Raw genomic sequence first — 20927 nt, forward strand, 5'->3', positions numbered from 1 at the left:
TCAGAATAAAGAATAAAGAGGCAGAGAGGGGTATAACAATCACGCCCGGGGGCGCTTGATTTTAATATTCGTCCCATTTAGCAGGACAAGTAGTCAGAGGAGTGACTGACAGGGGCAGTGTTTGGGGACAGCTTTGAAGTCTGGTGGGGTGAGGCAGCCTCTCTTCCTCAACACAACTCTTCAGAACACAAGTGTGTAGCTCTGACAGCCATGTCGACCAAGCAACTCAGGGCTACAAGTCTGCTCCTTCGTCGGGTCTCTCTCTTTCTATGGATAAAAAAATAATAATCTCAACTGTGTATTCAGACAAAGACGATCCATGGACACATCAGAATTGGTTGCATGCAACAGCCACAATGGCACAAACTGCATCTCAGACTGTGCAGGAAAGACACCAGGTTTATTTGGAACAGTAGGACCTGCTAGCTTATTGTGGATACATAGCAGTAAACAAAGGAAACACGTCTCACTTTGTAAGTGCTACAGGTTGGAGATAATATACAAAGGTACAGCAACCATGGTGCCTACATTCATAAATGCAGAGTTAACAGGGGAACATAAAAATGGCTCTAAACTGCTTTTCTTCCTCAAAGAACAGATCTAAGCCTCTTTTTTCCTTCTTATCTCGATCCATCAGTGAAGCTTTTGTTTGTACTTCAGGAGCAGAGAGACTATCGCGCTACTGGGAGAATCAACATCGGGCAACTGTGACACGTCACACAGACTCACTCGTGTTGGTTACCTCTCACAAACCTACTGTCCATATCCCACTGTGAACAGAAACACAGCAGAACAACATAGACTGTACACTTCACAACTGCAGACTTGAGAGGATAGCTTTCTGTAAACACAACATTTACAACTGTACATGTTATTGTGAAAGCACAAAAGACAAGCTGGATGCATTGTATGATACTATAGTATCAGAAATGTTATATTACAGTATGCAAAGCTTGGTCTAAGTGTTCAAAATTGCAACGCTTCCATATTTCCATGTTTGCAAAATGTCACTCAGCAATCTTTTAAAGTGAAAATGAATTGGCATATTTTATAAGTGAAGCTACTCATCATTCAATAAGGTTACTGAGTTCACTTTGGTATACAGCATTCTACATCTATAGTATGACAATTTTGTGGCAGTTTTAGCTGTGTTTAATCAGAATTCGACACTGTAGCAGCCATAAGCCAATATTAATACAATACAGATCACTTCTCAACAATATTTTACTTTTGATACATTAGCAGCCAAAAAGTCTACTGTTACAGCAAGTTCTCAATTAAAAGATTATTTGTAAAGAATACATTAAGTGTCTGTCCATCATTCTGAAAAGAAAAAAGGTGACCTATCCTTTCACATGTGTGATCTGGTACCTTTATCTGTGATCTGGTTAATAAATAAAATCTGTTCAGTATTGTAACATCTATCCTACCATAAATATATCGATGTGTACGCGTGTTCATTACGTTTAATATTTTGTTTTGTTTTATTCAGTGACAGGAATTGTATGTACTGTATACTGTAAATATGGATATCAACCCTTCAGATATGGTGATTGTATAATTTGACTGCAACGCAAGACCAACACCTATGAAACATATAAACCATACACGTAACAAGTGTAGACATGAGCGTCCAGGCAGCAGTTGGATATAGACGTCCATCCAGGTTCTGAGGAGGCTGTGCCAGGGTAAGACCCAACAACATTGAAGAATTTTTGCTACTTGGAATTCCACTTGGGAGTCCCTCAATGGAGACACTGAGAAAGGTGCACTCTGGGATTTGGAATTTGTGTCTAGCCTGGTGCCTCAAAACACCTGTTTTTTGACTGTCCTTTCAGTCGCCTGGGTTCCCTCAGAGGCCAGCAGCAGCTGGAGGACACATGCTCATGGAGGGTTTGGCAGTTTACCATCTCTTTTCCAAGTAGCTAGTGTGTCCAACAGTTCAAAGAAAGTAAGAATAAGACAGTCAACAAGTCAGTGTTGGTTCTAACAGGAGCCATGCTGGTGTTACACAGTATTTCCTCCTCTTCCAGTCAGATACCTGGAGAGAGAAACTCTCAACCTGTGGAATGCATGCCTGATATTTGTGTCCTTTTATGTTCAGTGTAGCCCCAGAACTCTTGCATTCTTTCCAACTATGTCTGTTTTGTTTAATGAATGAATCTGTATTCTTTTTTTTTTTTCTCTAAAATCTGCTTACTGTTGGGAAACTATACTCCTTTTCCTGTCAGTAATGTCTAGTCAAGCCAGGAATTCTGGCATCCTGCTACCTTTGCTATTCACTCACTCGACATCTCTTTTCCTTCCTTTCCTCTCCTGTCTTTCTCCAACTGTGGTAAAACAGCAAGGATCCACATTGGTGAAAAGCAACCAGATTCTGCTTCACAGTCCAACAGCAGTCCAAAACTTTACAAAGTGCGCTACGGGCTCTGTTGAGCGCTTTGTACACTGCATGGCTGGAGTTCAGCGATGCTCATACATGCTGAGCCGATAGAGGAGAGCTGCCTCCATTATACATTCTGAGCAGCTGTTGTGGAGCTGTTCTGAAGAGAAGCTGGAAGGGGGTATGCAGAGTCCACAGTTCAAACAGGGCTCCTCACCCCATCATCCAGGGGCAGGGCAGGGCCAGCTTCCTGGTTGGTGCAAGCCAACCAATCGGAGCCGTCCTCGCACTCAGATTTACAAGTCCTTCAGGGGAGGCCTCAGGTGTGAGTCCCACTGATACATATAAGGTTTATACAGGTGCACCGACAGACAAAGCTTCATGCTCAAACTAGTACAAATGCAGGCAGGACAAAAAAAGAGACATGCCAAGCCCCTCCCCCCCAGACTCTTTTTCAAGTCCCCCGCTGCCTTCAACTTTTCCTCTGATTACAGTTTATCTGACGCCTTTCATGACATCTTTTATTCTGTGTGGGCAGTGGAGTCGGTTTCCGTACTGTTGTTTGATTTGTGTCTTTGTTTTGAAGTGGCGAGGTTGAGGAAAGAGGGAATGTTCCAGAGCAGGGGGAGAGAGAGAGAGAGAGGAATGGAAGCTTTGAAGAGAGGCAAGTTTGGGATCCGCCAGTGTCTCCGAGGGGGCAGGGGTGCCTTTGAAAGGAAAGAGTAGCGAGGGAGGGAGGGAGGGAGGGAGGGAGGGGGGTGGTGACAGAAGAAGGGAAACGGTAGAAATAAAGAAAGGGGGAGCAAGGAGGCTTCTTTCACTTCTGGGTGAGGTATGCTCCGATAGTGAGGCTGGCAGCTCCCAGCGCGGCCAGGCCGAATACAGTCTTCATGGAGGGCCAAGAGCAACTGAACACAGAATCCCTCTGTCTGTCATACAGCTCCACGAAGGCCTCCTGAGGGACAGAGGAAAAGAGAGACGGACTGTTAATACAAATGTGTCTGTGCAAGTGCAAAAATATGTGTGTGTGTTAGCGTGCGTGCATGTATTCAAAGCTGCTGGGGGGTCTCCTTGGAAGTGCCTGCAGATCTAAATCCCCTTGGACGTCATCCAACAAGAGTGTTATTACATGCATGCAGGAAGCCGGATCCATTTCAGTCCAGCGGCCCTCACAGCCTGCTCCACAAAACTCTGAATTATCTTTAAAACACAGAAATGCAAACACTCTAAAGCTGTGACTGGCATAGGCGTGCAGAACATCCCTGAAACACAGGAAGCCAGACAAGGAGATACAGAATGAATACTGTACAGTCTATAGTCATTTCAGTTCAATTTCCCTCTGGGAGCAGATCTATTTCAGTCTGTCTTGATTGGAATCAAGGTTAAAAACATCGACAGTAATTATGTTTTGTGTACTATTGGAACACATGAGTACATGTGTTTGACCTTGATCTAATAAAAGGAACAAAATGGGTTATCATCATCTGAAAGTGTCATGTTCAATTTGAGTGCAAGACAATATTTCCAGCTACCACAGCAAACAGCCTCTCACAGGATGTCTAAAATAGGCAATCTATTCCAAACTGCTGGGGAAAGACAAAAGTATTTCCTGCCTCCATCTCCTCCCTTCCTTTCCTGTAGCATTCCTGAGGCTGGGGGACATTGACACAAAGGAAGGATCAGCACTTTCTTCCCAGTTTAGGCCCTCTGGTACCAAAAAATCCCACAGCACTCTCAAGTAAATCACTGATGAGGCTAAACATTGTGTATCCCCTTTGTTCAAATCTGATGATCATCAATTAGCTTGGACTAAGAAGAGTTGAATGGTGAAATGCAGAGCACAAATTAACGTCAGATGTTGAGAGGGAGACATGTAGGTCATTCAACCCCTCATGATAAAGGGACTCATCTCTCCCCCTCCAAGATGATAACAACCCCACCCCCTGGGAAAATAATTATCAGGTATTAATTCGTGTTCCAGTGCCTTCGTCAGACCTCCTACTGTGAGGAATGTAGGAACATTGCTGCTCCTCTCTCCCACCAACCGTCTCTGGAGGAGGGGATCCCTCTCTGAATTGCTCCTCCCAAGGTTTCTTCCATTTTTTTTCTCCTGTTGAGAGTTTTTTGGGAGTTTTTCCTTGTCTTCCTTGAGGGTTTAGGTTGGTTGAGGGGCAGTTCTATGGGCATATGTGAAGCCCTCTGTGACATGCTTGCGTGTAAAAAGGGCTATACAAATACATTTGATTTGATTTGATTTGAACACAGGAGGGCTCCTCGAGCAAAAAAAAAAGATAAAGCGAGCCCTCTCTTTTCTGCAGAAAAATAGTTTGTTGAGGCAACCGCACAAATCTGCCAGTTGGCAGTGTCCACCACGTAACTGACCGTGGTGTTACAGCACTGTAAAACATTACAGGTAAACTGCTGATGTGGTGAGGGCCTAAATGTGTTTGAGGAGAGAAACATCCCTGCTTTTCAGGTCCAATATAATAGTTATTAAATTGGCAAAATAGCAGCCATAAATTTGTGTTTCGTCAACAAACCCGGAGACAACATTACAGGGTCATGCTGTCAGAGGGATCTTGACTGTGATACAGTATGAGCAACTAGAGGCAGCAGACCCTGATAGGAAGCAGAGTCAGGTGGACATCATGAGTTTAGCTTCCACAGCTTTCTCACCCACATGCGATTTAACACCAACACGTCTGTCATGTGATGAGTGAAAAGGCAAGGTCAGCCTCTCTCTCTCTCTCTGTCACACACACATGCTTTCCGTGTTTTTTACAGGTTATTGTATTAAGTTATATTGGGTCAAATAGAAAACAACCGAGACAGACTTTATTGTTAGTCGGAACTCTGTCCTTCAACAGCCCATCTGCTGCCCCCGGTGGCCCAACAACTGGGGACTCAGACCAAGATTACAAGGATACGGTTTCCAACCACTGTCTATGATTTTACCAAGAGAACTGTTTGGCTCAGTGACTTTTATAAAGGTCAACACAGTCACATGAAAACCAATAACCCAGACAAAATCCTGCATATCCCTCTGTAGAGCAGAAGAGTACAGAAGAGTCCTGTGCCTTGGAAAAGGGGTGCCAAGTTATTTCCAGTGTCATGGTTACCAACTGGTAATCACACCAATTGATGTCATGTTGCTCTGACACATGATTTGCTTTCCCACCAGCAGGGACTGTTTCTTTAACTTGCCTGTTCGTTTACTTTTCTCATGACAACCACAATAATGCCCTCATGACATGTCTCTCATGTGAGTTCTTTCTTACACTGTTCTCCTACAAGTCATGAGGAAGTAGAACATTTCAAACCTTTACTGAATGCAAGGCAGGGGGGTATCGCCTTACTATGGTCAATTGTTGAATAAGCTTAATATTACTTGTTGTTTGGTACACTTGGCTAGTGGTGTGTGTTTAAATACCAGCAGTGCTTAACCGTGAGAGAGGGCTGATTAGGCTGTAATATCTCCGTTTAGAGACATTTTTGTGGGTAATTAGAGGCAGCCTGGGAGTTCTCACTGCACAGGGAGAGCGAGAGAGAGAGAGAACGAGAGGGATGTGGGTTAAAGGTCAGACTGTAATTAAAGTTCCAGTTGAAGCTTCGATGCAGCATCCACCGCGACTCAGTCGAGCTTGTCCCGATGCTTGGCTTTTCACCGTCCGTGGATGTACACACCAGTACACAAACACACCTCTCGGCACTGAGAATCTCTAATGACATTCTTGTCATGGCTTCCCCCAAAGCTAAATAAACTAAAACAAAGCTCCTGGTTAGGACTGAGGGAACACAAAGAGAAAATACAGTCGGCTAGAGTATGAGTTGATGGGGAGAGAAGGAAACTATTTAAAGGGAGGCAAGTATTTAGAAATAACTGATTTGTAATAAAACATCATATTTTGTGTATTGTAACCCCAAATCATTGTTTTCATCCACCTCAGACACGAAAAATGGCCACCTTGAGCACACAGCAACAAGGTCGGCTACGTCTTCCGTGCAGTCCCAAAGGATCTTCTATCGATCTATTGCCGAGAAAAAACGATGACAGAGTAGTTTTCCGTGCCACACATTACCCTATCCCCCAGAAACCTCTGCCATCAGCAATCCAGGTCATGCCAACGACCCAGATGAGACAACTGGGAGAGTCTAGGACTGGAGTTCTTGAACAACAATGTAACACATGACCAACAACTGGCAGATATCCGAATTCTGGCAATGCAAATGAGACCTAAATATAGCCTACTCTACAGGCTGAATAGTCCTGCAATGTATAAGATAGACTTTAATAGTACTGTAAAGAGACAACTTTACCCAAACATGTTTTAAATAAGTGATTGCTAAAGACGTGGTGAATGTTGCAACAATGTTTGCAGTAATATTCCCAATGAAGACTAGATGTGTGCATTAGCTATCATTTATTGCGACACGATGCCTGTGTTTTTGGTGAAAGAGACCAGCAGAAAATCTTATGGCACACTTAAACCCTCCTGTCTCCTAAACAACCTGCAGATACCCTCTTCTACTCATAAATATTCAGAACCGTGTCAGCACCAGTGTGTTTGCAAAACAGCCCGCTCTCCCACGGGCCTGTTTACTCTCCTGGAACTAGCCATGTGAGCCCAGACAATAAATCACCATGAGTGAAATGACACCTCCGTTTTTATGCTCTTCATGATTCATCTCTTTAGAACTACAAGATAAATCTGTAAACTGTAGTCTCGCTTCTTGAAGACTTGTTGTTTTACAAGTTACTTTTTTAAGGGGGAAATCAGATACCATGTGACTGCATTTTGGATTTGGCACAGAGTCTTTACAATACTTTATGTTTCCAGAATTTCCATGTTGACCTTCACCAAACTATAATATGATACTAGTGGCTCCTGTATTGTTGTGGAGCTCTTAGTATTGAACAGCTTTGATCCTGAGAACAAACAAAGAACGGGATGACCTTGGTGTCCCAGGGGAGGAGTGTGGGCAGATAGCTACACACAGGGTCTGCTCTCCGATTGGTCGATGTCCCATCTCTGCCGGCCCAACCTGATTGGTTCATGGAGATTTCACACCTTTGCACTTGCTTTGGGCATATCATTTACAGCCAGACACCAAGGGACCCTCTGATTATATACAGCCCGGGACATCAAAGGAAGAGCAAAAACCACATACTCACATAGCAAATGAGACAATACCTTTCCTCTTTCTGAGTCTGTATATCAGGTAAAGTCCATTTCATTGTGACATCCTTTTCAACCCCAACACTGTAGTTAGAATTACAATCCGAGCCTCAAACATAAAAAAGAAAGGTATGCAAAAAAAATAATGATTTGCTTGTACACACTACACAGGGAGTAGGTCGAGGAAGAGGAGGAAATGAACTGTGGAGAGCCACTGCTGTGGCTGCTTTAAATAACAACAAGCCAGGCCAGGGCTACGAGATACCAGCTCCACTGGCTCTGAGGTCAGGGCTGCCCAATCTAATAAAGCTGCTCTCATCTCCGGAGCCAGGTTCCACTTAAAAAGCACCAATGACATGATAGCTCGCAGCGATGGAGAGTGGACTGAGGCAGGGGACCCTGAGTCATCGGCCCACACTCAGGGGTGGGGGAGCAGGGAGGTGTGGAGGGGCGGAGGGAGGTGTGGAGGGGAGGAGGGAGGTGTGGAGGGGAGGAGGGGAGGGGAGGGAGGGGAGGCAGGGGGTGTGCAGGGGAGAGAGGTGTGGGTGAGAAGGGTGTGGGGATGGCGGGTGTGGGGGCCGAGGGTGTCAGCGCCTGTTTCAGCTGTGTGACTGGCTGGAGCCAAGAGGACAGGAAGTCTGCCACCCTGCTCCCCTTCTGGTACTGCAGCAGAGTGGATAGGCTACTGTGATGTGTGACACCATCGATCTCATGGAAACCACCGAAAACCACCACTGGCTCTTTGCCTGGCTAAGGACCCTGGGAAAAACGCATTTGCAATGGTTGTTTTGAGTATTAATTTACTTAGAAGTATGCGGGCAGTCTCGGAAAGAGCCACTTAGTTACCAGGAGTAAAATGCTTGGTATCTGAGTCACACGCGCGTAACCTTGCCCGGACAAGAGCGGAGCCATGCTTGGTTACCACCCTGTGGAAAAGACTAGAGGACAAAGGATCATATAACCTACTCATTCCAAGTTCCGCTCTGAACTCTTAACTAGGAAGGTTATCAGCCTGAAGTCCAATAAGAGAGGGGGGACAAGTCAATGGCACAGCATGGACCAATCAGCGAGCGTGAGAGACACTCTGCTGTGGCCAGTCCTGTGTGCCTGTGCGGCTCAGATAGCGGCTCTGATCCAGACCTCCAGAGCGTGGGAACCGGAGAGATCCCAGGTGGCCTGCAGCCTTCTCTGTCACAAACAGCCCTGTGGGAGGAGGGTTCCTGCGACACTCCCCTGTCTTTTTAAAGACCCCAGTCCGTCCCCAAGACCATGGAGCCACACTCCTCCTGGCAGGCCTCAGTCACACAGCAATACCAACATCACGTTTCATCTGACTTCGGTGTTTGTTTTGCTTGGCTTCACAAGCATATCTGAGCTGTGCTTGATGAATCACAGTTAGAAAAAGGGAGAGTTCTTCAAGAGGTTAACAATAAGTTCTCGCTAGGCACAACCCCTGTGTACGTCAGAGGCTAATTAAACAGCTTCCTGTTCGAGCGGCGTTGCAGATGACATCATTGTCTGGTTTAGAACAGGCTCCTCTGTGGTAAAACCAGCCCAGGCCAAATCATGGAGACCGTGCCGGTAACTAGGACAGAATTACCGGTAAACCAAACTTGTTGTTGGGCTGATACCATGGAAACAGGGAGGAGGAACAGCTGGAAAGAACTACAGTTGCCTAGAATCAGCTAATACATTTAGACCATGTACAATACAGAACACAAGCAGTCATTATTCAACTTCTGTAAGACCATTCAATACAAATCAGACCACTTGGTAGTCACACTCGCATATAGTTTTGATCTGTCCACCAAAAAACTGCAGTTAACTTGCCTTTAACCCAGGCACTTTATATAATCAAGCTTCTAAAGAGAAACCACTTATGCCTACAGTTTATGAGTTTCAGTCCTGGTAAGCAGCTTGAGATTAATTCATGTGAGTGGAGGAGAAAGTATTAGAAGATCAAAGCAAGACGGGCCCTGGATGATAGGGTCTCTGCTTTCATATAGCAGACGTCTTGTAGAGGGTCAGGCCTCTAATGAACCCTCGTCAGTTTTGGCAACAAGATAGCGGACAGGTTATACGTGATTGGTTTACATGAGGATGGGTTTCAGGTCAGGCTGAGGATCCTGTCAGCCATGTAAATCAGACAGAGAGAGAGAAAGAGACTGCTGTGCATGTCAGTAACATGGGATCTCAGATGTCCGCTATGTCAGGAAAGACAATTTATCTGTTCAAGGAATCAAGGACAAGTGCTAGGGAGAGGAGCAGAGGTTCTCTAGGGAACGGTCGAGGTAGCTCACGTCAGTAAAACGTTCTTTCTTAAATCAGTCAAACGTACAGAAGAAAACAAACTGCAGACTGGAATTCTGGAATGCATGACCTCTTCTCCCTCTCCTTTTTTGAGTATGAGGTCATGGTGGAACCTGGGGATTGGGAAGGAATCTTACACAATACACTACTTCACTCTGAGCTGGGACCTCACAGTGACCTCACAGTACCCGTGCTGCCCAGTAGGCTTATTCTTCAATTCAGTTGAACAAACACACCAACAGTGTAAGTCATGCTTCACCGTCCATCCAAGTGACCAGTGACAGCAATGTGACAGGACATCTGTGCAAATGCTGTGAGAGACACCCAAGTCAAAGTGAAAAAGAAACAAGGGTAAAGTTTGCCAGCCTCTGTCAGGCGACCAGCTGATCTCTATCCTAGGCTGGGGGAGAGAGGGAGGAATGAGAGGAATGCGTTAAAGTGTGCAGACAAACAGCTCCTCTGTGAGTCTGAGGGGTCTGATATGAGAGGCATTCAACCCCAGACATCTACTTAGCCCCCACCCTCCCTCCCTCTCCCTCAGAGACCCATGAGAAACGCAGTTGGCTAATCGCAAACATTACACAACAGTGAATAATAGCCCTTTGTTTCCGATGGGCTAAAAGCACTCAATTGTCTAGTGACGGAAAGAAATGGACTACGAGGCTAGGTATTCTTACATCTTCTTACATTTGATTTGCAGTGTCTTTAGTCTCAACTTGTGTAGGACTTCAAATACAGTAATCTAATCAGCAGTGCTGTTTCTCATTGCGTCCTTGGCTGTCCTACATAGAGGCCTAGCGGAAACAAGCGCAGCCTATCTGGTGAAAGACAATTAAATAGCTTGTGAACAACTGTGGAGAGCTGGCTCGGTGGATGTCCCTTTGACAATAGCGGAACATTTCAAGTCTTTTTTTCCCCAAACTCCCTAGGAAAGAAAGATCCGTGGAAATATGGATGGCGTACCCTAAACGGCCATTGTTTGCTTATTTAGAGCTTCAATGAACAAGCAACCTTGATTATAAATTCTGCTGAAAAAGTAACTGAGGATGCAGTGTAATTGGTGTTGGGACTTAATTGCATCTGGAGTATGGGAGAGTACTCTCACAGCAGGATACAAAACACCAGAGAAGCACATCAGATGACCCATGCGCCTGATGACTACTGATATTAACCAACAAGTCATGCGCAATCTTATGTCAATCGGTTACTCATCCTGCTTTCATACACAGAAACATGCCTTGTCTCTCTTTACCTGAATTCTGATGTTTATGCTCTCCTATTCTGTCCCTTCTTCAGTCATGCACACTTTTACCCCATATACCATTTCCCTATGGCTCTGCCAACCCACAGTACCTTGACTCTTTGCCATCTTTCTTTGGCCATGCCAATAGTGACTGGTCCTGGCAGCAGGCAGACCCAGGTCATGTTGCAGCTTGTGGGGCTGAGCCATGGGGAGGGCAGGCCGTCCCTGGACCTCATACCCAGGCTGTTTGTAGTCTAATGAAGGCTCCATCCCCTCCCTGTACTCCCGGCCTGCTGCCTCCATCCCTGCTGATCAAAGTCTCCTAATCTCTGCTGCTGTGGCCAAACGCTTTCATCCAGTAGCACTTTTTAACCCCTGTTGTAATTGTGGGACGTGTGTAATGTTCCAGCTATGATAACCTAGACGGGACATGAAGGAGAATCAAATAGAAAAGGTCAGTCACGTGTGGAGGGATGTGTAACTGTTGGACAGGTCAAAGAGGGGGGTGACGAAGAAAGTGTTTTGTCCATCTCTTCATAAACGGAGTGATTAAGTTCAGTTGAGTTCTGAATTTTAATAAGTATTTATCAATCTGCAGATTGAGAGAGAAACCCAGACCTCTGACAATAAATGACAACACAACACCATTTAGCATCTGCTAAATGCATAAATGTAAATGTAAGGCAGTCAGGCAGTAATGACGTTACAACAGTCTGACACATAGACACAATCTGCTCTTATTAATAGCAAGCTTACATGAGAACATGAGAACTAGTATCCAATGACTAATTCTATTGATTAGTGAATAATGTAAGCACACAGGAAATCCCAATTTCTTCCACAGGGGAAAGATGGTGGGAATAAGCCATACGACTAAGCAGCTGAGTGTTGTGTTCAGTGTACATTGGCAGCCTTCGTTTGGGACCAAAAGCCCCGCTCTCCAGTCAATAAACAGCCTGTTTAAAGGGGAGGGGAGGGTGGAATTGGACTCTTTCTTTCTCTGTTTTCATAATGGTGGGTGTTTTCGCCCTTTTTGTTTTTCAAGTAAAATTGGAATCAAGGAATGGAAGGTTTTTAATGGTCACATTACTCTCTTAATGAACTTCTGGTGGTTGGATTCATGGATATACACCATGTCTAGACGTGTCTGAGGAGCCCCATGTTTGACGCTTCTCTGGCCTAATAAAGCAAAACGGGAGCCTTATAAAGTATCTAACCATCATAGGAACTTCCTGTTCCCTAGCTTATGGGGCTTCCTTCAGCCTCCACACAGAGGGGTTAGGCTTACGTTCAGAGCTGAAACCATAGAGGAGCACACCAGCAAAGTGAAAAACACCCACACCAAAATGTAAGGGAATCCCCCATAGTTATGGACCCCATGAATTGGCTCCTTTAAATGGATTCAAAATAGACACAACCCCCAAGTGTAATATGGTGTTATACAGTGTTGCCCAGTGACACCTTGAGCAGGTGTATTTCTAACTGATGCGTACCAACACAGTGTTCTCTGTCCTTCAGTGACAGACTGCTCTTGTAGGTGTGGGGGCGGACGTGCACGACGCTCGGCGAGGAGTTTCACGCGAGCGTCGTTTACTTGATCCCTGCTCCCCGACGTCCACACGTGGGAACGTTCCCCCAGCAGGCTTTCATCTCTGCAGCCTCACACGGGCATCACCCCCCTGATCCCAGCACTTCAAAACCAATCAGATGCCATCAAAGGTGACTGCCGAGGGGGGGGGGCGGAAGGGGGTGGGGGCAAGCCCGCCAGGAATCAGAGCTTCCACTCGCGCCAGCCAAACCTGCCAGATTAAAAGTGCTGAAATGCTCATCTGCCCAAGGTCTCTGACAAAGACATATTCTATGGCTTTATGCTTGTTCCGAAAGATAAACATATCCCGCCGACGTGCTCCAACACTGCTTAAGCAGTTAAGAGTGTTATCAATTGCGTTGTCACGCAGTCAATCTTTCAAACATCCCAGCATAGAAGTCCTCTAGGTACAGAGCACCTCTGTTGGCCTAGAGTATTGTCTCACAAATCTATTGTTAATGAAGTTTCGTTTTGCATTCTTCTGCAAGCCATCACAAGGGGAGAAAGTGTTGTAAATCGATTTTCCATGTGCCATTATTGCATTATCGCTGTTTTTAGAGCTGGAGCTTATGGTGTGAGGAAAGTACCAATAATAATGCCATGTTGTTTGTTAATGGCCAATGTTGTGCCCGGTGATTTTTGGAAATTCCCAGCGCTGGAGACTATGGTAAAGCTAGCAGGAAGCTATCCACCCCGGGGCTATCTGCCTCCTGCCACGGCTTACATGTCACCCTGTGACAACACAGCACTATTGATTCACACCACCATATCCGCTTCTCAGTATATGTGTGTGTGTGTGTATGTGTGCATGACCACTGTGACAACAGAAGATAATTGATTTGCACAAGCACATCCGCTATTTTGTTTGCCTGTCTTTGTGTGTCTGTGTGTGTGCCTGTGTGTGTGTGTGTGTGTTGTACAGCTGCGTGGTTTGGTAAGAGAACCTATCTGGGTTACACTTTCTGTGACAGAACAATATGAGCACCACCCAAACGCAAATAAACAGTTGTACTGTAGTATATTCAACAGCACTGGCCATTGTTGCCCTACAAATGAAATAGTTTCTAGGGAGTCTCTTGGGAGTCCCAAAATATCTAGAATAGCCAGCAACAGGGTGGAGCTGTTTAACCCCCCCCCCCACCACCACCACACACACAAGCTGGCTGGGCTGTGCCCGGTGGCAAAGTCACCCAACCATCTCAGTATCTGCAGTCTCTGAACACATGAAGACCATCACAGATCTTCATAACAAGTGATCTGTGCTGAGGGTAGCGTTTGGGGAGGGGGGGTACAGAGATGCACAAAGCAGGGATTTGTTTGGGATGTGACAATTAAAGGCTAAACAGGAGAAGTGAAGCCAACACATCTTTAGAGGACCCCTCACATGGCTCTGCATTTTTCAAGGATGTGTCTCGTCACCTGACACTGTGCTCCAAGTCTCAGGGTAATAACTGTGTGTACGAGTGTGTCAATGTGGGTGTGTGTGTGTTTATGTGTTTGCAGGATATGGTATCTGTCAATCGATGCATGGGCAGCCCTTGGGGCTGTATTTGAAGGGTGTCCATTTAGTGCCTGAGCTTATCCAGCTCATCCATTATTCATCCATGTGTGTTCCGAGATGGCTGTGCTCAGAGGTAGCACATGTCTCTCACCATGGAGTCAACAGAGAGGGAAGGTCACATACGGTACTCTTTTGCACAAACACAAAGCTCTGCGGTGCACATTCACAAACATAAATAGTGGATGGACGAATGCATACCATACAATTAAAGACCCTCCTACCATAAACACACACACACACAGCAAAACACAGATACAACCCACACAGAAACAGACACAAAGTCTATTGGCCGTCCTAGTCTCTGTGTGAGATCAGCGTCCCCAGCCAGCTAATATGATTGTCCAACAAAAAGAACAAACTGTTCACAGTCCACACCCTGTGCTGGCCACTCAGGAAAGCAACACCCAGGTCGTCCCCATTATTTATTTACAGTGTTCCTGTTCTGACATTCCTGAGGCTCTCCTCAGGGAGAGCCAGAAGGGTGGGGGAGTCTGGGGTGGAAGAGAGGAGAATATGATATAATGATGCAATAATAATGATATCTATAATCAATACATGATTTTACTCATGTAGATACACTACAGACACATCTGAAGATTTTTCAGTGCATGCTTTTACTTAGATCCATAACACTAGAACTTCTTCTTTCACCTCACGGCTTTCGTGTTTGACAGAAAGATGGTTCCTTGGTCAGGCCAACACGATCAGCATGATCACTCTTAGTTACTTTCGTCTTAAGAGAGAGCTGTCTCTCTTCACAAACTCTCGACTAGTTGAAATTTGGTCCGATAGTAAAAGTGAACATTCACACCAGTCCGAGCCCAGAGCCCAGAGCCCAGAGCCCAGAGCCCAGAGCCCAGAGCCCAGAGCCCAGAGCCCAGAGCCCAGAGCCCAGAGCCCAGAGCTGACTATCAGAAGGAAATGTTACTGAGATTACAGTAGCTGGGCTCGGTAGGCTGCTGAGCGTAAACACAGTGGCAGATGGTGAGCGACCGAGGCCCACTCAGCCAGAGGGGGGAAACTTGGCCCCTTTAAACACAGCTAAGCTTCTACATTCTTTTTAAAGTTTCTATTACAGCTACGGTTTCTAGTGTCCACATCCAGAAACTACACTGGAGTTGAAAACGAAAATAGGGTTGTTTTTAAGTTGATTTACGGTTTATAAACCATCTGGCTGTGGTTGATAGCTGTATCTGCGTCCGACACCCGATTCCCATCATTTCCTGCTATACCCGCTTGTCCTGGCATTGTATCACCTCAGCCCAGATCAATCTGAGTAATCCACAGGGCCTGAGCTGCAAGACGGGTTGGCTGGACTGAATAAACAAGCATCACTCTCCAGGGGGAGTGTCTGTATGTCTGCAGTCAGCCGGGCGGCCAGCTTCTCCCTTTCATCCTTCCACAGACACCTCAGCCTGATGGAGATTAATGACTTCCCAACTGTCCCAGTTCCTTTTAGGGCTCGGCAGAATAAGAAGAGAGGTGCAGACAGAGGCTCATACTGCCCTAGCAACATGGCTCAGCCCCACCCACTACTTCTCCTCTCCTCACCCACCCAAACCCTCCCTTCACAGGGTTTTTTTGGGAACCCCCTACTTTCAGGGTTGACCCAATCACATCTGTTCTCCATTGTCTCCAACTCAAACACCTGTCTTTTAGACAGGACCACCTGGCTTACTGCACACTGCCCATACAAAGCCTTTTGAAGTCTTCTGATTGGTCAGAGGGAGGATGGTGTCCTCCAATCGTCTGTCCCTACATCCCAAGTTATATTCCAGGTGCGCTCACCCCCTCCCCCACCAACGCCCCCCCCCCCCCCCCGAACCTCATACCCACCCAAACAAAGAACTGTATAAGAGAGGAACTGCCACATCTTCAATTCAGAAAACAGAGATTTTTTGGGAAAACACATCTTTGCAACAACCCCCCTTGCTCAGATCTCCTAGACCGAATGTGTCATTTCAGTTTAGCAGACGCCTGCCGCTCCGTCCAATCACAGAGTATTTACTGAAACCGCCCCACAAATAAACACAGGTGTGCCACATGTGGGTGGTGACGAAGACATAACAGGTCTGAGTGTCCCACACTGTCTGGCTCTGAGACTGTTTATCCAATCAAACTCACTGACCTAAACTAGCGTAATTTCTATGGCCACAAAAGACAGGAAAAGGCTGAATTTACCCAGGTGGAGAGAAAAAGATTGGAAAGCTACACAATAGACAACACAAGTTTAGAGGTGACTGGAGGAGGGACTGTATGGGGGAGCAATCCCAAGTTTACAAGACAGAGCCTGTTCAGTCCCAGACAGGATTATGGACAACTGCAACTTTGTTATTTCTGAAAGTTTTTGTTATTTTGTTCCCAAAGTGTATTTGGCTAGTCACAGGTGAGTCAATATTGTGGAGAGGCGTACCTATTTAGCTAAAACTGTCCTCAGGTACAGTAACAGGAAGCAGAGGGAAGCTGTTCTCCACACCACTCTCACGTGATATGTAATGCCACTATTAGGTTAATTAGTTTGGCAGCACTTTCTATTTTTTGAAAGACAGCAAATAAACAAGCAGATAGAATTACCTCAGACACGCAATGGCAGTAGGTCTATCAGTTTCTAGACACCTAATACCTCTGCTAGTACACATTTTTCCATATTTATTTGCCTCACACACATCACATGGGCACCATTAGGGCACATTGGAAGATAGATGGATCTCTATCGTCCACTTTTAATGTTTGGATTTGACATGTCTGCACCACTGTAGGCTATATCCAAGTTGACTCCACAGATCAGCACATATATTTTGGATCTGAAGTAATCCCCCCAGCCCCCAAAGCATTCAAAAGAACATACAAATCCAGAAGTGCCTGTAAACCATGGAAGATGTAGCAGGTAGAACCAGAGCACTTTCCCCATTTTTGCATGTGCTCCAGATATTTCCATTTATTGTAGCAATTTAGCAAATTTAACTAATTCAGCTTCCTTCAATATAGCCTCTGAACTGCACAATGACAACATTTTTGAGGATTGTGCAAGCATATAATCCCAGCAAAAACATGACCTAAATTACAAAAACATGTTTTCTCAAATAATCCCAAATTATCCAACTGGGATTGATCACTTCTGTACTCTCCCTCTCTGCATATGGCACAGACAAGCAGTGTTCCCCACTGTGGAAAACATAGACTATATGATGACCTAGATTGAAGTGCAGACATAAGCTCCAGAGACCTCTCCCCAGCATGGCAGGCAGAGCCAGAGCCAAGGCACAGGTTTTTCATAAAGAGACAAAAGAGTCTCCATCCTGGATGCATTGAGGAGTGCATGTTAAACACACAGCCAAGCAGACTGGCACTCTGGTTTTCCTAGAGGGCCTTCTCTCTCTCTTTTCTGTTCCCTTGCCTTTGATATTACAACCTGCCACCTTCGGGGGCCGGGGCAGACTCAAGGGGAATGCTAAACGCTCCTTCCTTTGGAGATGAAATGATCTGTATAAATCATTGATTAGCCTCCCAGCTTCAGGGTAGATAACAGAACAGTGCAAACGCATGTTACGCTCTCATTTGGAACACTTCTGCCAATTAAGAGTGAAATTTGGGCTAGTTTGGGATTATTGACAGAACTGATGAGGAGAGGTGAAGAGTGAGGCAGCTGTATTTTACTCCTCAGAGAAAAGCGGAACAAAGGCACAATTATGTTATTTGTGTTCAGTGATGCATGCTCGGATGTGTCCATTTAATAAATGTGTTAGTGTGTGTGGATGTGCAAGTGAAGTATGTGTGTGGAACAAGGGGGGGGGGGGAGAGAGAGAGAGAGAGAGCGTGTCCATCTTTATTCATGTGGTCATCATTGCTGCCCAGTCCTGCATTCCTTGGGGGTCTAAACACATTAACTCAATGGTACCCTCTTTTGGCATGCGTCTGGCATGCTCTGCCCACTGGCAAGTGGAACGAGGACCTTAACCAATTACCAATTGGAGTTCGAGTGTATAAAAATTGAACCACTACACACACATTAAAGACGTGAATTGTAATGTTGAGAAGGATAGTCGATCTCAAAAACATTCTGCGGTTTGTCTGAATCGTCAAATAGGAATGCACATCTGGTCTAGAACATCTCAACTGTCACTGCTCGAAGCCGAGCAGGCGGGCTAACAGTGAGAGCGTCGGGAGGTGTGACAGGGAATATAGTGTCTTATTGGTCTAGGCAGCATGACAAACAATTGAACCATCAAATCAGGACACTGTATGGCTCATGTCGTAGTTCGGAAACTTGCCCACAGTCCCTGCGTAATGAGCGTCTATAGGTCAATAGAGATTTAATGGTGAACAGCGACTAATGCCTACCCATCCCCCGTTCTCCTGGATCCAGTTGTGAAGTGGTCCATTTAGGTATTCTGTCATCCACTCCGCGATGTGATCCACCTGCGATGTCATCTCCTTGCTCACGCACTCCACGCATATTGTCCCCCCAAACTCAAAGAACGCAATAATCCTTCCCCAATTCACCCCATCCCTAAACAGTTCATCTATCACCTCAGTGAATCTCCGCTCCGCTATAGAAGACGTGAGATACAGTTGATGTGACATTTCTGCAAAATCGGGCTGATAAAGCCTTTCGAGTTCGTCTCCAGCTTCACGTAAAACTCTGTGGATGGCAGCATGCGGATCAGATTGTGCGACCTTCTTAGAATTATGAGGGACGCTGTCCGGTTCGACGTCCGCTCCGTGACACCGCCGTGCCAGAACCGGCTGGGAAGGAGAAATCATTGAACCATTATTGGCAGTATCTTCTTCTTCTTCGTCGTCGAATACCCACTCATATCCCCGTTTGAAGAGTTTGTGACAAATATACTTTTCTACAATATTGCGGTTACTCCAGTTTGCCATAGCAGCGTATAATTGGCACTAGTGATAATGTGACCAAAATATTACAGATCATAACCCATGGCTAATATAGCCGTTCAATTCACAGTTTCAAAATACAATTCAAAATGAAGGGTACCGAGTTCCTTCATAAAATATTGCTTTGTTAAGTTTGCATGATATCGAGAAATATGCGCGAAAACGGTTATTGTTCACAGATTGGAAAAATGTCCATTTGAACAACTAGCCTAAATCCCCCGAAAGTCTTGTTTACGCACTGTGCAAATCCGAGAAATCTTTATCTCATAGGAGAATCTTCGATGCCTTGGTCTAAAAGTCGCGATCGTTTCTCTTCGTTTCCTAGCCAATAAAATCCAAACAGAAATACGGAAGAGATTGCAAAAATGTCCATACAAAAAACAATTATACTACATTACAGCCAATGCAGTAATAGAGGATGAGAAAAGGTCAGTGTGGCGTGTGCCCACAATCTGACACAGCCAACTATTCAAGCAGCTTTTAGTCAGAACAAGATTGCTTTCGAGAGGAAATATATTCCTGCCTGTCCTCACTCCCGAATCCCAGTTTAGTGGGTTGCGCACTCCTTTTTCGTGATGTAGCTCTTACGTCATCCCCCCATATAAAGTTGTAGTCGTTCTTGCGCTTGGAAACTCCAACGCGTAAAAAAAAATTGAAAGCACTTTCTAAACTTGGAAAAACCGTCACCCGTGAAAAAATATTTACCGACTTTATTGCCAGACGGGCTCAAACTGTTAGGGACTTTAATAAGTCAGACTTTAATAAGTTTGAAGTGTCAGTTTTTTGATAACCCATTCCTTTACAAATTCAGATTATGTGATTTGGTTTACGTAAACTATATATGCTGATGATCTCATATTGCCGCCTGACTAATAGCCTAAGTGTGTTCATCTCTGACTCCGCGGGACCACCCCAAACCTGCTGAGGAAGGGGTGCTTTGATACGGCAAACCCTCTCGATGCCCATCCCAGAACAGCCTATTATTGATGAACTTGGATCTTATACCCTTATTGTTCTCGCGTTCTGCCCCAGTCCTCTAGTTACCGTAGTCTCCATCGATGCTTCATTTCTTAGTCTCTGACAGGGCAAACAAGGCTTCTAAATTCCTATTTTCCTTGAGCTCTTGCCCAGGCTGATCCCCTCGTGGAAGATGAAAGTCGACTCATTCAAACAGAATACGTAAGACCCCCACAGCCCTCCTAGGCTCTGAACCTACCAATTCTGCACATCAACACTAGCTCTACTCTTTCACATTGAATCCCTGCACTCGCCGAGAAGAGACTGGGAGCGTACAAGACGGCTGTGTCTGTAGTGTATCCCTCTCCAACTGAATATCGATTTAATGTAGACATAGACGAATCCAGGTGAGGTAAAGACTTGTTTCTTAAACTGGGACGGCGTTAAAATACCGAAATGTTTTTACTTTATGGAATGTTTATTTTTACATGGAAAATGCTAGTTTGTAGCCTATCTTAGCTACATAAAACATACATTTCAAACGAGTTCTTAGAACTACAGCTAATTAAACAAATAAAGGAGCAGAGACGTGCAATTCACAGTTATTTCATGTATTATGTAAGAAAATAAGACAAAGAAACATTTTCTCACATTTCCTTTCAATGGCACACAAGGTGAATTTCTAACAAGGCAAAAACATACACAACCAAAGGTGATGGAAACAAGCAGTGGCTTATGCTAGAATTAAGTACTTATAAACACTACATAATCTTAATTTAAATTCTTGTGGACACCAATACATGGGGAAT

General features: G+C 45.2%; 1 protein-coding gene across 1 annotated transcript; it reads right to left on the reverse strand.

Moving 5' to 3' along the window:
• Positions 1–383: 383 nt before the first annotated feature.
• bcl2b (BCL2 apoptosis regulator b) lies at positions 384–19714 on the reverse strand. Its single transcript, XM_062481678.1, has 2 exons — positions 18604–19714; positions 384–3338 (listed from the first exon to the last, which is right to left on the reverse strand). Exons 1-2 carry the CDS (start codon positions 19144–19146, stop codon positions 3201–3203), a joined length of 681 nt encoding a protein of 226 aa, XP_062337662.1. The 5' UTR covers positions 19147–19714; the 3' UTR covers positions 384–3200.
• Positions 19715–20927: the final 1213 nt, after the last annotated feature.

Source organism: Osmerus eperlanus, chromosome 16 (assembly GCF_963692335.1).
Source record: "Osmerus eperlanus chromosome 16, fOsmEpe2.1, whole genome shotgun sequence".
Classification (NCBI taxonomy): Eukaryota; Metazoa; Chordata; class Actinopteri; order Osmeriformes; family Osmeridae; genus Osmerus; species Osmerus eperlanus.